Genomic DNA, 20,885 nt, shown 5'->3' with positions numbered 1-20,885 from the left:
GAGAGAGAGAGAGAGAGAGAGAGAGAGAGAGAGAGAGACAGAGAGAGAGAGACAGTTGTGAGGATCAGTGAACTGCACCGTGGCTCTAAGCTACAGTACAGTTCAGTACAGCGTCCACTGAGGTGAGTGAACCAACCTGAACCCAGCCAGCGCTCGCTAGCACAGTTAGCCCTTCGTTTCAGTCGCCACCACACAGCTGCTTTTCACACTCGCATAGAGTTGTCTCTTCAAAATGGCCGTGGCGACTCTCTCTCTGCTACGTCCCCCTCAACTCTTCTGCTTGAGCAGACTGACTAACAATGGACTTGTTGTGTGAACAGATAAAATGGCAGATTTAGGCCTACATTGATAATCAGTGTTAAAGACAGACTAAAGTCCCAGCATTTTGCAGCACCAGGACCAAGGCCTAATCGACAGAAAACCAACGTAGACAATGTCAGTGTTATATGGGGTGTTGCGTGTTCAAATCAAATCAAAATGTCATTTGTCACATTCTTCGTAAACAACAGGTGTAGACGAGTGGCGGTCGGTGCCAATTAAAGACGGGGGTTTTTAGTTTTTATTGAGCACGGCCTTATTTCTATTACAGCATATTGGATGACTGTCATTCATATTCACCCAGTTCAATGTAACAGTGACAGGTTTAGGTTACTGTCATTCATATTCACCCAGTTCAATGTAACAGTGACAGGTTTAGGTTACTGTCATTCATATTCACCCAGTTCAATGTAACAGTGACAGGTTTAGGTTACTGTCATTCATATTCACCCAGTTCAATGTAACAGTGACAGGTTTAGGTTACTGTCGTTCATATTCACCCAGTTCAATGTAACAGTGACAGGTTTAGGTTACTGTCATTCATATTCACCCAGTTCAATGTAACAGTGACAGGTTTAGGTTACTGTCGTTCATATTCACCCAGTTCAATGTAACAGTGACAGGTTTAGGTTACTGTCATTCATATTCACCCAGTTCAATGTAACAGTGACAGGTTTAGGTTACTGTCGTTCATATTCACCCAGTTCAATGTAACAGTGACAGGTTTAGGTTACTGTCGTTCATATTCACCCAGTTCAATGTAACAGTGACAGGTTTAGGTTACTGTCATTCATATTCACCCAGTTCAATGTAACATCCATAGAGGATACTACATGATACTTGAATTTTCCCTATAAAAATAAATCAGGAGGTTGCTACAACCTAGCCTACGAAGGAAAGTTCGCAACATAAGTGCACACAGGTGGAGAGAAAGACGAGGTGGAATCAATGTGACCGACAGTGACACATTCAATACCGTCTTGCACATTATTAACTGTGTCTAGCTGATCTAGGGTGGAATCATGAGTCCAACAGTTGAAAAAACGAACGTTTCTATTGGACACATTGAGGGTGTGTTTATCCTCGTTTCATTCCATTTGCTTACGTTTAAGAAACGTTTTTCAACAGAATCGACAGAATGAATACACCACTGATCACCAGCAAACACAGTTCACTTTCATAGCAGCCACGTACAAAACAGCATGATCACGTTGATCGTTGTGTATATATATATGATTCCTTCTCGCATCTACGCTCTCTCCTCCTCTCACCTTTTCCCTTCGCTTGTGGACTTCAGTGCACAAAACAGCTGTCTGTGACCAAGCAGAAAAACCTTTCCAAGCCAAACTTTCATACAATAACCACTAAACACAGACTACATCTTTGTCACTATATTAGCTAACGTTATAGTCAACATGGCTACTAGAACTAACGCTTATTAAAGTGTATAGTGTACAGCAAGCAGTTTAGCAGTTTAGCAGTTACACTGCCGGGACCTGTGGCAATAAATTAATAAAACCAAAAGCTGACCTGGACTTGGAATAGTTATAGTGTTGGATAGCCAGCTAGCTAACATGGCCAGCTAGCTAACATGGCCAGCTAGCTAACATGGCCAGCTAGCTAACATGGCCAGCTAGCTAACATAGCCAGCTAGCTAACATAACCAGCTAGCTAACATAGCCAGCTAGCTAACATAACCAGCTAGCTAACATAACCAGCTAGCTAACATAGCCAGCTAGCTAACATAACCAGCTAGCTAACAGAGCCAGCTAGCTAAAGTAGGCTAAACTAGCTAGCTGTATTCGCTACCTAGGTACAGTGCATTCAGAAAGTACTCAGACCCCTTTCCCATTTTCCATATTTTGTTACGTTTCTGTCTTATTCTAAAATTGATCAAATAAATAGAATTCCTCTTCAGTCTACACACAATACCCCATGATGACATCACAATACCCCATAATGACATCACAATACCCCACAACGACAAAGCAAAAACAGGTTTGTCAAAATTCTTGTAAATGTATAAAAAAGGAAAAACAGAAATACCTTATTTACATAAGAAATCAGACTCTTTGCTATGAGACTCGAAATTGAGCTCAGGTGCATCCTGTTTCCATTGATCATCCTTGAGATATTTCTACAACTTGATTGGAGTCCACCTGTGGTAAATTCAATTGATTGGACATGATTTGGAAAGGCACACACCTGTGTCTATATAAGGTCCCACAGTTGACAGTGCATGTCAGAGCAAAAACCGAGCCATGAGGTCGAAGGAATTGTCCGTAGAGATTCAAGACAGGATTGTGTTGAGGTACAGATCTGGAGAAGGGTGCCAAAAAAGTTCTGCAGCATTGAAGGTCCCCAAGAACACAGTGGCCTCCATCATTCTTAAATGGAAGACGTTTGGAACCACCAAGACTCTTCCTAGAGCCGGCCGCCCGGCCAAATTGAGCAATCGGGGGAGAAGGGCCTTGGTCAGGGAGGTGACCAAGAACCCAATGGTCACTCTGACAGAGCTTCAGAGTTCCTCTGTGGAGATGGGAGAACCTTCCAGAAAGACAACCATCTCTGCACCACTCCACCAATCAGGCCTTTATGGTAGTGGCCAGACGGAAGCCGCTCCTCAGTAAAAAGGCACATGACAGCCAAGTTAGATTTTGCCAAAAGGCACCTAAAGGACTCTCAGACCATCAGAAACAAGATTGGACTCTTTGGCCTGAATGCAAAGCGTCACGTCTGGAGGAAACCTGGCACCATCCCTACGGTGAAGCATGGTGGTGGCAGCATCACGCTGTGGGGATGTTTTTTCAGTAGCAATGGACTGGGAACTAGTCAGGATCGAGGGAAAGCTGAACAGAGCAAAGTACAGAGAGATCTTTGATGAAAACCTACTAAGGTTCACCTTCCAACAGCACAACGACCCTAAGCACACAGCCAAGACAACGCAGGAGTGGATTCGGGACAAGTCTCAATGTCCTTGAGTTGCCCAGCCAGAGCCCGGACTTGAACACAAAACGAACATCTCTGGAGAGACCTGAAAATAGCTGTGTTATGCACTGCAGTGCTAGCTAGCTGAAGTCTATATCCACTACTCAGGTGTTTTTTACCAGCCCCCATTAATAATTCTCCATAATTACATAACAAAAAGGATGACAATGCTTTGCAACGTTTCTTAAAACAATACATTTATTATTATAATAAAGTCATGTGGTATATTGCTACATTTTTTAATTTTTTATTATAACCTGAGTCTTTTAACCAAAATAGGAGATGAGACAAAAATGTTCAGCTACCCCTTTAAGGGCGAGAGGTTACCACTCGAGTCACCGTGTGTGAGACACGAGGACAATGTCGAACTTTGTAGACTTTCTAACAATTAGACCAACAACTTTCATGTCTGTGCACAGAGACATAGGATTCCTATTGCTTTGTGCGATCAGCAGCTATGAAACAAAACGTACTTTGAAAACAGCTACTGCAGCAATAAATTGCAACACGCATGTACTTGACTTTTGACTATTTTTATTCACAAACGTAACGCACTGTAGAGCATGGCGGGTGGAATAGACATTCTTAACGAGCAATACCTAAATCTACCCGCCAAATTTGGTGGGTGGCGAGGTGTGCTTTTTATGCACTGTCTCTAATGCTTTGATTGAGTGAACAACGTCAGTTCATACTGCAAGAGCTCTGATAGGTTGGAGGACGTCCTCCGGAAGTTGTCATAATTACTGTGTAAGTCTATGGAAGGGGGTGAGAACCAGAAGCCTCCCAGGTTTTGAATTTACAGTTGAAGTTTACATACACCTAGGTTCATTTTTCCGAACAATTGTTTACAGACAGATTACCTCACTTGTAATTCACTGTATCACAATTCCAGTGGGTCAGAAGTTTACATACACTAAGTTGACTGTGCCTTTAAACAGCTTGGAATATTCCAGAAAATGACGTCATGGTTTTAGAAGCTTCTGACCCCAGAAAAACACCACGTGGTATAGAGGTCCTGGATGAAAGAGAGCTCAGACCCAGTGATGTACTGGTCCGTACGGACTACCCTCTGTAGCGCCTTGCGGTCGGATGCCAGTTACCAAACCAATGAGCAGTAGCCTACACAAACCCCCTGGTCACATGGTTTCATTCTATAGCCCAGGTAAGCATGGTTTCATTCTATAGCCCAGGTAACCATGGTTTCATTCTATAGCCCAGGTAACCATGGTTTCATTCTATAGCCCAGGTAACCATGGTTTCATTCTATAGCCCAGGTAACCATGGTTTCATGCTATAGCCCAGGTAACCATGGTTTCATGCTATAGCCCAGGTAACCATGGTTTCATTCTATAGCCAGGTAACCATGGTTTCATTCTATAGCCCAGTAACCATGGTTTCATTCTATAGCCCGGTAACCATGGTTTCATTCTATAGCCCGGTAAGCATGGTTTCATTCTATAGCCTGGTAAGCATGGTTTCATTCTATAGCCTGGTATGCATGGTTTCATTCTATAGCCCGGTAAGCATGGTTTCATTCTATAGCCCGGTAAGCATGGTTTCATTCTATAGCCCGGTAACCATGGCTACATGGTTTCATTCTATAGCCCGGTAAGCATTGTTTCATTCTATAGCCCGGTAAGCATTGTTTCATTCTATAGCCCGGTAAGCATTGTTTCATTCTATAGCCCGGTAACCATGGTTTCATTCTATAGCCCGGTAACCATGGCTACATGGTTTCATTCTATAGCCCGGTAAGCATTGTTTCATTCTATAGCCCGGTAAGCATGGTTTCATTCTATAGCCCGGTAACCATGGCTACATGGTTTCATTCTATAACCTGGTAAGCATTGTTTCATTCTATAGCCCGGTAAGCATGGTTTCATTCTATAGCCCGGTAAGCATGGTTTCATTCTATAGCCCGGTAACCATGGCTACATGGTTTCATTCTATAGCCTGGTAAGCATTGTTTCATTCTATAGCCCGGTAAGCATGGTTTCATTCTATAGCCTGGTATGCATGGTTTCATTCTATAGCCCGGTAAGCATGGTTTCATTCTATAGCCCGGTAAGCATGGTTTCATTCTATAGCCCGGTAAGCATGGTTTCATTCTATAGCCCGGTAAGCATGGTTTCATTCTATAGCCCGGTAAGCATGGTTTCATTCTATAGCCCGGTAAGCATGGTTTCATTCTATAGCCCGGTAACCATGGTTTCATTCTATAGCCCGGTATGCATGGTTTCATTCTATAGCCTGGTATGCATGGTTTCATTCTATAGCTCGGTAAGCATGGTTTCATTCTATAGCCTGGTATGCATGGTTTCATTCTATAGCCTGGTATGCATGGTTTCATTCTATAGCCCGGTATGCATGGTTTCATTCTATAGCCCGGTAAGCATGGTTTCATTCTATAGCCCGGTAAGCATGGTTTCATTCTATAGCCCGGTAACCATGGCTTCATTCTATAGCCCGGTAACCATGGCTACATGGTTTCATTCTATAGCCCGGTAACCATGGCTTCATTCTATAGCCCGGTAACCATGGCTACATGGTTTCATTCTATAGCCCGGTAACCATGGCTTCATTCTATAGCCCGGTAACCATGGCTACATGGTTTCATTCTATAGCCCGGTAACCATGGCTACATGTTGTCTCTTTCAGCTTCACAGTCAGGCAGTGTGTGTGTGTGTGTGTGTGTGACCTATGAGGACAAGCACTGAGTTGTAGTAATCCCATAACCTTACTAATGACCTCAGTTACTGTTCTACAAACCTCTGAGGGCAAAGAGTCGAGCTGGGTTCATTCTCAGATTCAATTCACCTCAAGAGTCGAGTGGAGTTGCCTCTCACTCCGAAGAGATTCAATTCACCTCAGGAGTCGAGTGGAGATGCCTCTCACTCCGAAGAGATTCAATTCACCTCAGGAGTCGAGTGGAGTTGCCTCTCACTCCGAAGAGATTCAATTCACCTCAGGAGTCGAGTGGAGTTGCCTCTCACTCCGAAGAGATTCAATTCACCTCAGGAGTCGAGTGGAGTTGCCTCTCACTCCGAAGAGATTCAATTCACCTCAGGAGTCGAGTGGAGTTGCCTCTCACTCCGAAGAGATTCAATTCACCTCAGGAGTCGAGTGGAGTTGCCTCTCACTCCGAAGAGATTCAAATCATCTCAGGTTTCCTTTCAAGTGTCAACAATGCCGAGTAGGGCCACTTCACTTAGAGAACGACTACACATTAAAACATGTTTTTTTGTCACAAACCTTATCCACTTAGCCTAACACACAGAACCCGATCTCACAACAGCCGACTCTTGCCCTCTGCCTCAGATACCTGTATTCAGTCCTTCCTACCTTCCCACAGCCTGGGATTGTTGTGAATGCAAGCCGCTCCTGAACCATCAAAGCAGCAGTGGCTGGAATGCCCAGAGGAGGTTCATTTCAATAACTCTGTCAAAACACAACGAACTCTGGCAGGAGAAGCACAAGCAATGAACTGAACTCCATCTCTGGGACTGACTGAGATGATGTGGGAAGAAGAGAGGAACTCCATCTCTGGGACTGACTGAGGTGATGTGGGAAGAAGAGAGGAACTCCGTCTCTGGGACTGACTGAGGTGATGTGGGAAGAAGAGAGGAACTCCGTCTCTGGGACTGACTGAGGTGATGTGGGAAGAAGAGAGGAACTCCATCTCTGGGACTGACTGAGGTGATGTGGGAAGAAGAGAGGAACTCCGTCTCTGGGACTGACTGAGGTGATGTGGGAAGAAGAGAGGAACTCCGTCTCTGGGACTGACTGAGGTGATGTGGGAAGAAGAGAGGAACTCCGTCTCAAATCAAATTTTATTTGTCGCAAGCGCTGAATACAACAAGTGTACAGCGTCAATGTGGAGGCTATATACAGGGTATTACGGTACAGAGTCAATGTGGAGGCTATATACAGGGTGTTACGGTACAGAGTCAACGTGGAGGCTATATACAGGGTGTTACGGTACAGAGTCAACGTGGAGGCTATATACAGGGTGTTACGGTACAGAATCAATGTGGAGGCTATATACAGGGTGTTACGGTACAGAGTCAATGTGGAGGCTATATACAGGGTGTTACGGTACAGAGTCAATGTGGAGGCTATATACAGGGTGTTACGGTACAGAGTCAATGTGGAGGCTATATACAGGGTGTTACGGTACAGAGTCAATGTGGAGGCTATATACAGGGTGTTACGGTACAGAGTCAATGTGGAGGCTATATACAGGGTGTTACGGTACAGAGTCAATGTGGAGGCTATATACAGGGTATTACGGTACAGAGTCAATGTGGAGGCTATATACAGGGGGTACCGGTACAGAGTCAATGTGGAGGCTATATACAGGGTATTACGGTACAGAGTCAATGTGGAGGCTATATACCTGTACCGGTTGCTGTGCGGTAGCAGAGAGAACAGACTATGACTAGGGTGGCTGGAGTCTTTGACAATTTTTAGAGCCTTCCACTGACACGGCCTGCTATAGAGGTCCTGGATGTCAGGAAGCTTGGCCCCGGTGATGTACTGGGCTGTACACACTACCCTCTGTAGTGCCTTGTGGTCGGAGGCCGAGCAGTTGCCATACCAGGCTGACTGAGGGGATGTGTGAAGAAGATCGGATCAGAATGACTCGAACCCTGACTGAGTCATAATAACAACATCACTAGCAGGGGCCTGTGTCCTCAATGGCACCCTATTCCCTACATAGTGCACTGCTTTTGACGAGGGTCCACAGGGCTGTGGTCAAAAGTAGTGCGCTATGTAGGGAATAGGGTGTGATTCAGGACACAGCTCATGACTGAGTCATAACAAGCATCACTATCAAGACTAGAGGCTGAAGAGAAGCGGAAATATATACTTCAGGGATTACAGACGACATCGCCACACAGTCACATGTCATTCCATGGACTAGTCTAGTACTGGGCCTGTCCTCTGCCGAGGCTCCATTACACAACAACACCGTTTATGGGAATACTGAACTAGTAGAATTCTAAGAATTCACCAGTCAGCTGGTCAACAAAGACTTGTAAATCTCCTAATGGAACTCGGTAGGAACACATCGTTTCCTAATGGAACTCGGTAGGAACACGTCGTTTCCTAATGGAACTCGGTAGGAACACATCGTTTCCTAATGGAACTCGGTAGGAACACGTCGTTTCCATGGAACTCGGTAGGAACACATCGTTTCCTAATGGAACTCGGTAGGAACACATCGTTTCCATGGAACTCGGTAGGAACACATCGTTTCCATGGAACTCGGTAGGAACACATCGTTTCCATGGAACACATCGTTTCCATGGAACTCGGTAGGAACACATCGTTTCCATGGAACTCGGTAGGAACACATCGTTTCCTAATGGAACTCGGGAGGAACACATCGTTTCCTAATGGAACTCGGTAGGAACACATCGTTTCCTAATGGAACTCGGTAGGAACACATCGTTTCCTAATGGAACTCGGTAGGAACACATCGTTTCCTAATGGAACTCGGTAGGAACACATCGTTTCCTAATGGAACTCGGTAGGAACACATCGTTTCCTAATGGAACTCGGTAGGAACACATCGTTTCCTAATGGAACTCGGGAGGAACACATCGTTTCCTAATGGAACTCGGGAGGAACACATCGTTTCCTAATGGAACACATCGTTTCCTAATGGAACTCGGGAGGAACACATCGTTTCCTAATGGAACTCGGTAGGAACACATCGTTTCCTAATGGAACTCGGTAGGAACACATCGTTTCCATGGAACTCGGTAGGAACACGTCGTTTCCTAATGGAACTCGGTAGGAACACGTCATTTCCTAATGGAACTCGGTAGGAACACGTCATTTCCTAATGGAACTCGGTAGGAACACGTTGTTTCCTAATGGAACTCGGTAGGAACACGTAGTTTCCTAATGGAACTCGGTAGGAACACATCGTTTCCTAATGGAACTCGGTAGGAACACGTCGTTTCCATGGAACTCGGTAGGAACACGTCGTTTCCTAATGGAACTCGGTAGGAACACATCGTTTCCTAATGGAACTCGGGAGGAACACATCGTTTCCTAATGGAACTCGGTAGGAACACATCGTTTCCTAATGGAACTCGGTAGGAACACATCGTTTCCTAATGGAACTCGGTAGGAACACATCGTTTCCTAATGGAACTCGGTAGGAACACATCGTTTCCATGGAACTCGGTAGGAACACATCGTTTCCTAATGGAACTCGGTAGGAACACATCGTTTCCTAATGGAACTCGGTAGGAACACATCATTTTCATGGAACTCAAAACATGTTGACTGTATTATTGGTTCATGCCACAGACTTCAGGTTCATTCAGTACCGTGTACAAAACAACATGGAGGAGACATGAAGGACAGAACAATAAACAGAGAGAGAGGGAGCTGGCGGACCGTGAGATGCACGTAACCTACGCCAAGACACAGATCACAGTTAGGCTACCCAAATTGACCTCGCTTTGATAGGAAAAGGACGAGCGTCAGTCTGTGATCTAAGATCAGTTTGAGAGTGAAAAAATGAGGGCAGGAAGTGGGCTTGAGGGGGGGGTACAGTTAACCTATAGCTTGCTGAGTGAGCAGGGGGGGAGTACAGTTATCCTATAGCTTGCTGAGTGAGCAGGGGGGGAGTACAGTTAACCTATAGCTTGCTGAGTGAGCAGGGGGGAGTACAGTTAACCTATAACTTTCTGAGTGAGCAGGGGGAGGGGGAGCGAGTACAGTTAACCTATAGCTTGCTGAGTGAGCAGGGGGAGGGGGAGCGAGTACAGTTAACCTATAGCTTGCTGAGTGAGCAGGGTGGGGGAGCGAGTACAGTTAACCTATAGCTTGCTGAGTGAGCAGGGGGAGGAGCGAGTACAGTTAACCCATAACTTGCTGAGTGAGCAGGGGGGCGAGTACAGTTAACCTATAGCTTGCTGAGTGAGCAGGGCGGGGGAGCGAGTACAGTTAACCTATAGCTTGCTGAGTGAGCAGGGGGAGCGAGTACAGTTAACCCATAACTTGCTGAGTGAGCAGGGGGAGCGAGTACAGTTAACCTATAGCTTGCTGAGTGAGCAGGGGGCGAGTACAGTTAACCTATAGCTTGCTGAGTGAGCAGGGGGGCAAGTACAGTTAACCCATAACTTGCTGAGTGAGCAGGGGGGAGCGAGTACAGTTAACCTATAGCTTGCTGAGTGAGCAGGGGGCGAGTACAGTTAACCTATAGCTTGCTGAGTGAGCAGGGGGGTGAGTACAGTTAACCTATAGCTTGCTGAGTGAGCAGGGGGCGAGTACAGTTAACCTATAGCTTGCTGAGTGAGCAGGGGAGCGAGTACAGTTAACCTATAGCTTGCTGAGTGAGCAGGGGGGCGGGGGAGCGAGTACAGTTAACCTATAGCTTGCTGAGTGAGCGGGAGGGGGCGAGTACAGTTAACCTATAGCTTGCTGAGTGAGCAGGGCGGGGGAGCGAGTACAGTTAACCTATAGCTTGCTGAGTGAGCAGGGGGGCGAGTACAGTTAACCTATAGCTTGCTGAGTGAGCAGGGGGGGGGAGTACAGTTAACCTATAGCTTGCTGAGTGAGCAGGGCGGGGGGAGCGAGTACAGTTAACCTATAGCTTGCTGAGTGAGCAGGGGGCGAGTACAGTTAACCTATAGCTTGCTGAGTGAGCAGGGGGGAGTACAGTTAACCTATAGCTTGCTGAGTGAGCAGGGGGGAGTACAGTTAACCTATAGCTTGCTGAGTGAGCAGGGGGGAGGGGCGAGTACAGTTAACCTATAGCTTGCTGAGTGAGCAGGGGGAGCGAGTACAGTTAACCCATAACTTGCTGAGTGAGCAGGGCGGGGGAGCGAGTACAGTTAACCTATAGCTTGCTGAGTGAGCAGGGGGGCGAGTACAGTTAACCTATAGCTTGCTGAGTGAGCAGGGCGGGGGGGGGGAGCGAGTACAGTTAACCTATAGCTTGCTGAGTGAGCGGGAGAGGGGGGAGCGAGTACAGTTAACCTATAGCTTGCTGAGTGAGCAGGGCGGGGGAGCGAGTACAGTTAACCTATAGCTTGCTGAGTGAGCAGGGGGGGCGAGTACAGTTAACCTATAGCTTGCTGAGTGAGCAGGGGGAGGGGAGTACAGTTAACCTATAGCTTGCTGAGTGAGCAGGGGGAGGGGCGAGTACAGTTAAACTATAGCTTGCTGAGTGAGCAGGGGGGGCGAGTACAGTTAACCTATAGCTTGCTGAGTGAGCAGGGGGAGGGGGAGCGAGTACAGTTAACCTATAGCTTGCTGAGTGAGCAGGGGGGAGCGAGTACAGTTAACCCATAACTTGCTGAGTGAGCAGGGGGGCGAGCACAGTCAACCTATAGCTTGCTGAGTGAGCAGGGGGGGACATTAACATGAGCATCAACCAACAGTGTGGGGTCTTTTTTAACAACCCTACCCTCTCCGACACACAGCCACAACCACAGACAGCACCTTAACACCCCTCCCCCAACATCCCACGCACCAACGACATGCAAAGAAGTCGCTTTGTTGAACAAGGGGGTGGAGGCAGGTTTTGGGAGTGGGGACTGTGGGGGGTCTTGGATAGTTAAGTGGGTTCACTGCAGTTGAGTTGTGTTTTCAAATTAAATAAAAACTTCTTTTTTTTTCTTTTTACAAGGGGAAACCCAGCTGACCAATGTATCTACACAACCTCACTGCTACAGATTATTCTAGAAATCTAGTCATTGTTGTTGAGACAGGAGTTTTAAATTGGAACGTCACCACGCGGAATTCTGGGATCAAAAGCTTCCGCTTTAGCAACCAATCAGAGTGGAGAGGTGCTGAGCTGCGTAGAATAGTATGTTCTTCCTCAGTGTGTGTCCAGAGTCCCTGTTGTTGGCATCTCTCTCTCACGCACACACACACACACACACACAATGAGAAGGGACAAACACAGAGCCGGCCAGTACAGGATGTCAGAACCACCTAGATACACACTGACAAGGCCGCACCTGAGACCATCCAAAGGCCTCGCTTGCTTTCACCACACACTGTCGTACAAAACCCACACACTCACCATCACAGGTCTACACACCATCGAACAAGACCTTCACGCTATCACACGAGAGCTACGCTACACAGCTTTCACAGGTCTACCAACAAACAAACAAACAACACCCCATCGGCCAACACTTCTCACACGCTGCTGGGCCATTTGAATAAGAATGAGAGGTATGTTTTTCACCAGTGAGAGGGAGGGGTGTAGAGTACACAGGCAGGCAGGCTCATTGGCCCAGGCCCCAGGATGCAGCCGGAGTGTCACACTCCAGAGGCACTAGGCTAGACCGAGGGCATTGCCTCGGGGAGGGGGGAGGCTAGTATGTGTTCAGTTGCAAGTTGTTGTTCATGCTGATCAGTACATAGGGGGAACAATGATTTCGCCAGCTAACTTGCCAAAATATCATTGTATTTTATTTTTTTATTTTGAAAGATAAACTTGAAAATGACCATGGTCTCTTTGACTCAACAACCAAAAACACATATCGGAGTTTAGTTTTATGAATGAACCAAAACATCTAGTTAGTAGTATACCCCCCCCCCCCTGATCTTAGATCTACCTGGAGGACAAAAGGTATCAAACCATCTCAATCTCCTCGAAGGGGGGAGAAAGAATTGCTGCGTTTCAGTCTGATTTTCCCAGGTGTAAGGAACATGATCACAACACACAAATGTTTAGAATTTTCATAGTATTGATTATTTTAATCTTGACCCCCACCCCCAAACACACATATAGTCAGCAACAAGCTTGGACACCTTTTTTAGGCCACAAACTGGATGGGGCCTGAACTGGGTAACCAATCAATGACTTACTGAGGAAGAGTGAAGGCCTTACAGCAAAGCTGCTGAATGTAGAAGATGAACTGTCATTTAGCTTTGAAGAGTCCAAAAGCATAGACGCCAATTATAGCTTATAGACCATTTAGGACCATGTTGTAAATTGCCATGGAATTTAGCCGCACGGATAATGTACTTTAGACAGAGGGATGAGTTCCAATGGTTTAGCCTAGATTGCAAACAGAGTTTCAGTTTCAGAGGTGTCATTTATCAAGATCATCACGTGATGAGACACGGTCAAGAATGCAAGTGACCAAATAAAAAGTTTTCATAAATCACAATCTCACTATCTCTAGTCTAAACTAAGATACATTTGAACGTCTGCTGGTAATACAAAGTGTGATACAATGTTGCTACTGTACTTGTGCCAAGTTGTCGTTTTTTGATACAATGTTCACCCTGATAGCATTAACTAGCAACATTGTGGCACTGAGTGTGAGTGAGTGGGGTGTTCAAGCTTATTAAGGTTTAGCTAGCTAGTTAGCTTTAGCCCATAATTTTCTCCTTGGAAAATAGTTATTGTAGCTAATCAGACAACTAAGTAACTATCATAACTTGTGAACCTATCAAGAGAGTCAAGGTTACTGTTATCTATCTTCATGATCGATCATTACCTGTAGTAATAGACATCACACTTGCCAGCACTGAGTCCCGACTTCCGGATCACTTCTTCTTTTTTCCAACCCGGTGGCAGAGAGGGGCAATCCATCCTCTTCTTCTCCATAATCATCTAGCAATACTTTATATTTGGGAATCACCCCCAATCGTTATTCAAGACCGACGATATAGCTAAAGAATACAACAACGTGTTAATACATACAGCTGACCTGGCGATCTAACGTGAACGTAAAGCTACCAGAGAATCCGTATCAACTGCTAAACTACTTGAAACCAGCGCGAAAACGAGTAACTTCTTATTTCCGCGTTCTGTATCGAGGACTTTCGGTAGATAGATAGATATATCGTTGGTTTGACAGGTTTTCCCTCTTTGATCTTCAACTATACAACTATGAGAAATTGTATGTCGGTCCTCGACCGCGGCGGTGGCAGTGACGGTGAGATATTGCAGCACTTCCCACACACTGACCCAGCGCCCGGTAACCGCACCGCTCGCTACAGCAACGCCCCGCCTATCTGGAACGTCCCGTCACTTCTCGCTTCCCCCATTAGAGATCCTATTTCCAATTCCTAATTCTATACGGGGTTCCTCCCCTTCCTAGGCGGTGATGCAACATTTGCAACATTCAGTAAAAAAAAATAACCTAAAAAAATAAAAAATAAAAGTTATCAAGTTGAACCGTTTATTTCTGAAAATTCTTCAATTTGAATGTTTCTGTAAGTCTTAGCATTGGCTTATACATATCCGTGTGATGTAGGGGGTGACGAGAGTGGTGCAACACCAAGGCTCTAAAGATGAATCTCCTCTTTAAACTCCTCCCGATTATAAACGTGCACCATAATTATATTTAAATGGTGTACTTTTTTGTTTCTTCCCGAGAATACAGAAAAGTTCCTAGCAAATGATCTGAAAGGTGTAGTTGTGTGGTCAGACGTGCCACTGCGGCGGCCGCAGCAAAGCAACCTTCTGTATAGTTACTCACACAGAATTATAACTCCATTGACAGCATAGTCTTTAGGCAGTCTTCAAAATGCCGATTTCTTATATTCAATTAATTCTACATTTTCATCATGTCACCATCTTGTCTTTGAATAGCTTCGCTCTCGCGCACACTCAAATCTATTTCTAACTGAAACCCAACCGTCTGGCCGAATAGTGGTAAAGGAGATACCATACCATAGAAGATACCATGGGAGATACCATGAGAGATACCATACCATAGAAGATACCATGGGAGATACCATGGGAGATACAATACCATGGGAGATACCATGGTGGATATGATACCATGGGAGATACCATGAGCGATACGATACCATGGGAGATACCATACCATGGGAGATACCATACCATGGAAGATACCATGGGGGATACCATACCATGGAAGATACCATGGGGGATACGATACCATGGGGGATACCATACCATGGGAGATACCATGGGGGATACCATACCATGGGAGATACCATACCATGGGAGATACCATACCATGGAAGATACCATGGGAGATAACATGGGGGATACCATACCATGGGAGATACCATACCATGGGAGATACCATACCATGGAAGATACCATGGGAGATACCATACCATGGGAGATACCATACCATGGAAGATACCATACCATGGAAGATACCATGGGAGATACCATACCATGGGAGATACCATACCATCGTATCTCCTATACAAGAGATACAATTCTTTATCTGAAATGCTGTGTTACTTTTACGCCAGATGAAACGGGACGCACACCTTCACAAAAAGTTAAACTTTTGTCTCATCAGTCCACAGAATATTTTCCCAAAAGTCTTGGGGATCAAGATGTTTTTTTGCCAAAAGTGAGATGAGCCTTTATGTTATTTTTCGTCAGCAGTGGTTTTCACCTTGGAACTCTGTCATGGATGCCATTTTTGCCCAGTCTCTTTCTTATGGTTGAGTCATGAACACTGACCTTAACTGAGGCAAGTGAGGCCTGCAGTTCTTTAAAATGTTGTTGTGGGTTCTCTTGTGACCTCTTGGATGAGTCGTCGCTGTGCTCTCGGGGTGATTTTGGGAGGCCGGCCACTCCTGGGAAGGTTCACCACTGTTCCTAATGTTCTCCATTTGTGGATAACGTCTCTCATCGTGGTTCGCTGGAGTCCCAAAGCTTTAGAAATGGCTTTGTAGTCCTTTCCAGACTGGGGCGGCAGCGTAGCCTAGTGGTTAGAGCGTTGGACTAGTAACCGGAAGGTTGCGAGTTCAAACCCCTGAGCTGACAAGGTACAAATCTGTCATTCTGCCCCTGAACAGGCAGTTAACCCACTGTTCCCAGGCCGCCATTGAAAATAAGAATGTGTTCTTAACTGACTTGCCTAAAAAAATAGATGTCAATTCCTTTGTTTCTCATCTGTTCCTGAATTTCTTTGGACCGCGGCATGATGTCTTGCTTTTTGAGATCTTTTGGCCTACTTCACTTTGTCAGACAGGTTCTATTTAAGAAACGTGAAAAAAAACGAAATAGTCCTATCTGGTGCCACAAAGACAGGAACAATCACCCACAAAACCCAACACAAAACAGGCTACCTAAATATGGTTCCCAATCAGAGACAATGACTAACACCTGCCTCTGATTGAGAACCATATCAGGCAAAACATAGAAATAGACAAACCAGACACACAACATAGAATGCCCACCCAGCTCACGTCCTGACCGACACTAAAACAAGGAAAACACACAAGAACGATGGTCAGAACGTGACAGTCACTATTTGTCACTATAGTGATCACTGCATCCCAATGGGTACAGATACAGCTCTAGAACAATGTTCTACTGTCACGCTGGTATAAAGGATTTGAGACAGGCACAGGAATTTATTTTTATTTTTACCTTTATTTAACTAGGCGTGTCATGTCAGTTAAGAACTCATTCGTATTTTCAATGACGGCCTAGGAACAGTGGGTTAACTGCCTTGTTCAGAGGCAGAAGACCTTGTCGGCTCGGGGATTAGATCTTGCAACCTTTCGGTTACTAGTTCAACACTCTAACCACTAGGCTACCCTGCCGCCTCTACATTCTAACCACTAGGCTACCCTGCCGCCTCTACACTCTAACCACTAGGCTATCTGCCAAATACACAATAGGGGTTTCTAATACACCTCAAACAAACACGTGTACAAAAACACTGGGCTGTACCCAAGCAAATGAGCGAGGGTAAACCTCGTTAAACACCACGGGTCGATACCCGTAATACACAATATATATATATATATATATAGCACAACAGCTGGAAATGGAAACAATAATCGCAGACCCAATAGAAACCAAAGGGGACACATATATTCAAATACATTCAGTGGGAATAGGGACCAGGTGTGCGTAATGAAAGTTCCAGAAATACATTCAGTGGGAATAGGGACCAGGTGTGCGTAATGAAAGTTACAGAAATACATTCAGTGGGAATAGGGACCAGGTGTGCGTAATGAAAGTTCCAGAGGGATCCGTGACATCTACAGCATTAGTAAAAATGTGATCGATGCATGTGGATGATCTTGTTCCTGTAGTGTTTGTAAACACCCTGGTAGGTTTATTAATAACCTGAACCAGATCATCCTATCATCCTATTTTTCCAACTTAACTGAAGAAAATAAGAACAATCCCCCCCCCAAAAAATTTGATAGTGTCGCAAAGCTAACTAAAAAGCAGCATTCCCCAAGAGAGGAATGGCTTTCACTTCAGCAGTGATAAATTCATGAACTTCTTCGATGAAAAGATCATGATCATTGGAAAGCAAATAACAGACTCCTCTTTAAATCTGCATATTCCTCCAAAGCTCAGTTGTCCTGAGTCTGCACAACACTGCCAGGACCTGGGATCAAGGGAGACACTCAAGTTTTTTAATCCTATATATCTTGACACCATGATGAAAATAGTCATGGCCTCTAAACCATCAAGCTGCATACTGGACCCTATTCCAACTAAACTACTGAAAGAGCTACTTCCTGTGCTTGGCCCTCCTATGTTGAACATAATAAACGGCTCCCTATCCACCGGATGTGTACCAAACTCACTAAAAGTGGCAGTAATAAAGCCTCTCTTGAAAAGCCAAACCTTGACCCAGAAAATATAAAAACTGTCAGCCTATATCGTATCTCCTCTCAAAATAAATTGAAAAAGCTGTTGCGCAGCAACTCACTGCCTTCCCGAAGACAAACAATGTATACGAAACGCTCCAGTCTGGTTTTAGACCCCATCATAGTACTGAGACGGTGGCAAATGACCTTTTAATGATGTCAGACTGAGGCTCTGCATCTGTCCTCGTGCTCCTAGACCTCAGTGCTGCTTTTGATACCATCGATCACCACATTATTTTGTAAAGATTAGAAACCCAAATTGGTCTAGATCTTATCTGTCGGAAAGATATCAGTTTGTCTCCGTAGATGGTTTGTCCTCTTATGGTTTGTCCTCCATCTTCCTCAAGGTTCCGTTTAAGGACCACTATTGTTTTCACTATATATTTGACCTCTTGGGCATGTCATTCGGAAACATAATGTTAACTTTCACTGCTATGCGAACAACACACAGCTGTACATTTTGATGAAACATGGCAGAGCCCCAAAATTGCCCTCGCTGGAAGCCTGTGTTTCAGACATAAGGAAGTGGATGGCTGCAAACTTTCTACTTTTAAACTCGGACAAAACAAAGATGCTTGTTCTAGGTCCCAAGAAACAAAGAGATCTTCTGTTGAATCTGACAATTAATCTTGATGGTTGTACAGTGGTCTCAAATAAAACTGTGAAGGACCTCGGCGTTACTCTGGACCCTGATCTCTCTTTTGCCGAACATATCAAGAATATTTCAAGGACAAGCATTTTTCCCATCTTCGTAACATTGCAAAAATCTGAAACTTTCTGTTCAAAAGTTACGCAGAAAAATGTATCCATGCTTTTGTCACTTCTAGGTTAGACTACTGCAATGCTCTACTTTCCAGCTACCCGGATAAAGCACTAAATAAACTTCAGTTAGTGCTAAATACGGCTGCTAGAATCTTGACAAGAACCAAAAAATGTGATCATATCACTCCAGTGCTAGCCTCTCTACACGGGCTTCCTGTTAAGGCTATGGTTGATTTCAAGGTTTTACTGCTAACCTAAAAAGTATTACATGGGCTTGCTCCTACCTATCTTTCCAATTTGGTCCTGCCATACATACCTACACGTACGCTAAGGTCACAAGACGCAGGCCTCCTTACTGTCCCTAGAATTTCTATGCAAACCGCTGGAGGCAAGGCTTTCTTCTATAGAGCTAAATTTTTATGGAATGGTCTGCCTATCCATGTGAGAGACGCAGACTCGGTCTCAACCTTTAAGTCTTTATTGAAGACTCATCTCTTCAGTAGGTCCTATGATTGAGTGTAGTCTGGCCCAGTAGTGTGAAGGTGAACGGAAAGGCACTGGAGCAACAAACCGCCCTTGGGTTACAGGGGCTGAGTCACTGGTTTACTGTTGCTCTTCCATGCCGTCCCGAGGAGGGGTGCGTCACTTGAGTGGGTTGAGTCACTGAAGTGATCTTCCTGTCCGGGTTGGCAACCCCCTTTGGGTTGTGCCGTTGGGGAGATCTTTGTGGGCTATACTCGGCCTCGGATGGTAAGTTGGTGGTTGAAGATATCCCTCTAGTGGTGTGGGGGCTGTGCTTTGGCAAAGTGGGTGGGGTTATATCCTGCCTGTTTGAACCTGTCTGGGGGTATCGTCGGATGGGGCCACAGTGTCTCCCGACCCCTCCTGTCTCAGCCGCCAGTATTTATGCTGCAATAGTTTATGTGTCGGGGGGCTAGGGTCAGTCTGTTATATCTGGAGTATTTCTCCTGCCTTATCCAGTGTCCTGTGTGAATTTAAGCATTCTCTCTAATTCTCTCTTTTTCTCTCTCTTTCTCTCTCTCTCTCTCTTTATCTTTCTCTTTCTCTTGGAGGACCTGAGCCCTAGGACCATGCCTCAGGATTACCTGGCATGATGACTCCTTGCTGTCTCCAGTCCACCTGGCCGTGCTGCTGCTCCAGTTTCGACTGTTCTGCCTGCAGCTATGGAACCCTGACCTGTTCACCGGACGTGCTACCTGTCCCAGACCTGCTATTTTCAACTCTCTGGAGATAGCAGGAGCGGTAGAGATACTCTGAATGATCGGCTATGAAAAGCCAACTGACATTTACTGCTGAGGTGCTGACCTGTTGCACCCTCTACAACCACTGTGATTAATATTATCTGACCCTGCTGGTCATCTATGAACGTTTGAACATCTTGGCCATGTTCTGTTATAATCTCCACCCGGCACAGCCAGAAGAGGACTGGCCACCCCTCAGAGCCTGGTTCCTCTCTAGGTTTTTTCCTTGGTTCTGGCCTTTCTAGGGAGTTTTTCCTAACCACCTTGCTTCTACACCCGCATTGCTTACTGTTTGGGGGTTTAGGCTGGATTTCTGTACAGCACTTTGTGACATCAGCTGATGTAAGAAGGGCTTTATAAATTATTTTGATTGAAATTTGATTGATTACAGGCACTGGTTACAGTGAGAAGCTTCCTCTTGACCTGACAGCTTGATGAAAACCAGTCAATATTCAGGTCCCCAAGAAAGTAGACCTCTCTGTTCACATGAAAAACTATCAAGCATTTCAGACATATAATTTCGATACTGACTGTTCGCACTTGATGGCCTATAGCAACACCCTAAAAGAAAAGGCTTTAGATGTGCGAACCTGCAACCACAACACTTCAATAACACTTGACAGAAGATCTTCTCTAAGTATTACAGGAATATGGCTCTGAATATATACAGCAACTCCTCCCCCACAAGCATGTCTGTCTCTTCTACAGATGTTATATCCCTCTATTGCTACTGCTGTATCATCAAATGTATTATCTAAATTAATCTCAGAAATGGCTAATAGATTAATGTTATCTGATGTTAGCAAGTTATTGATTTTTTACGAACCTTATTATTTCTAAGGCTGAATCCACCAGTATTTGGACAAAACACTTGAAGCTATTATCTCGTAACAACTGCGTGTAGAACTATTTTTGTTTGTTTAAAATCAAAAAATATCACTTGTGATAGAAAGA

At 45.1% G+C, this 20,885-nt stretch overlaps 1 protein-coding gene across 1 annotated transcript in view; it reads right to left on the bottom strand.

Annotated features, from left to right (window-relative positions):
- The window catches only part of mbd2 (methyl-CpG binding domain protein 2), a 94,339-nt gene extending 80,037 nt beyond the window's left edge, over positions 1–14,302 (bottom strand). Inside the window, exon 1 of the mRNA XM_065007656.1 lies at positions 13,791–14,302. Within this exon, the coding sequence (XP_064863728.1) occupies positions 13,791–13,906 (116 nt within the window). The 5' untranslated portion in view covers positions 13,907–14,302. The remainder of the gene's footprint in view (positions 1–13,790) is intronic.
- Between the last annotated feature and the right edge of the window lie 6,583 nt (positions 14,303–20,885).

This window comes from Oncorhynchus nerka, linkage group LG22 (assembly GCF_034236695.1).
Source record: "Oncorhynchus nerka isolate Pitt River linkage group LG22, Oner_Uvic_2.0, whole genome shotgun sequence".
In the NCBI taxonomy this organism is placed as follows: Eukaryota; Metazoa; Chordata; class Actinopteri; order Salmoniformes; family Salmonidae; genus Oncorhynchus; species Oncorhynchus nerka.
Note: the sequence above shows the minus strand (reverse complement) of the source record. Positions and strands in the feature narration are given on the sequence as shown.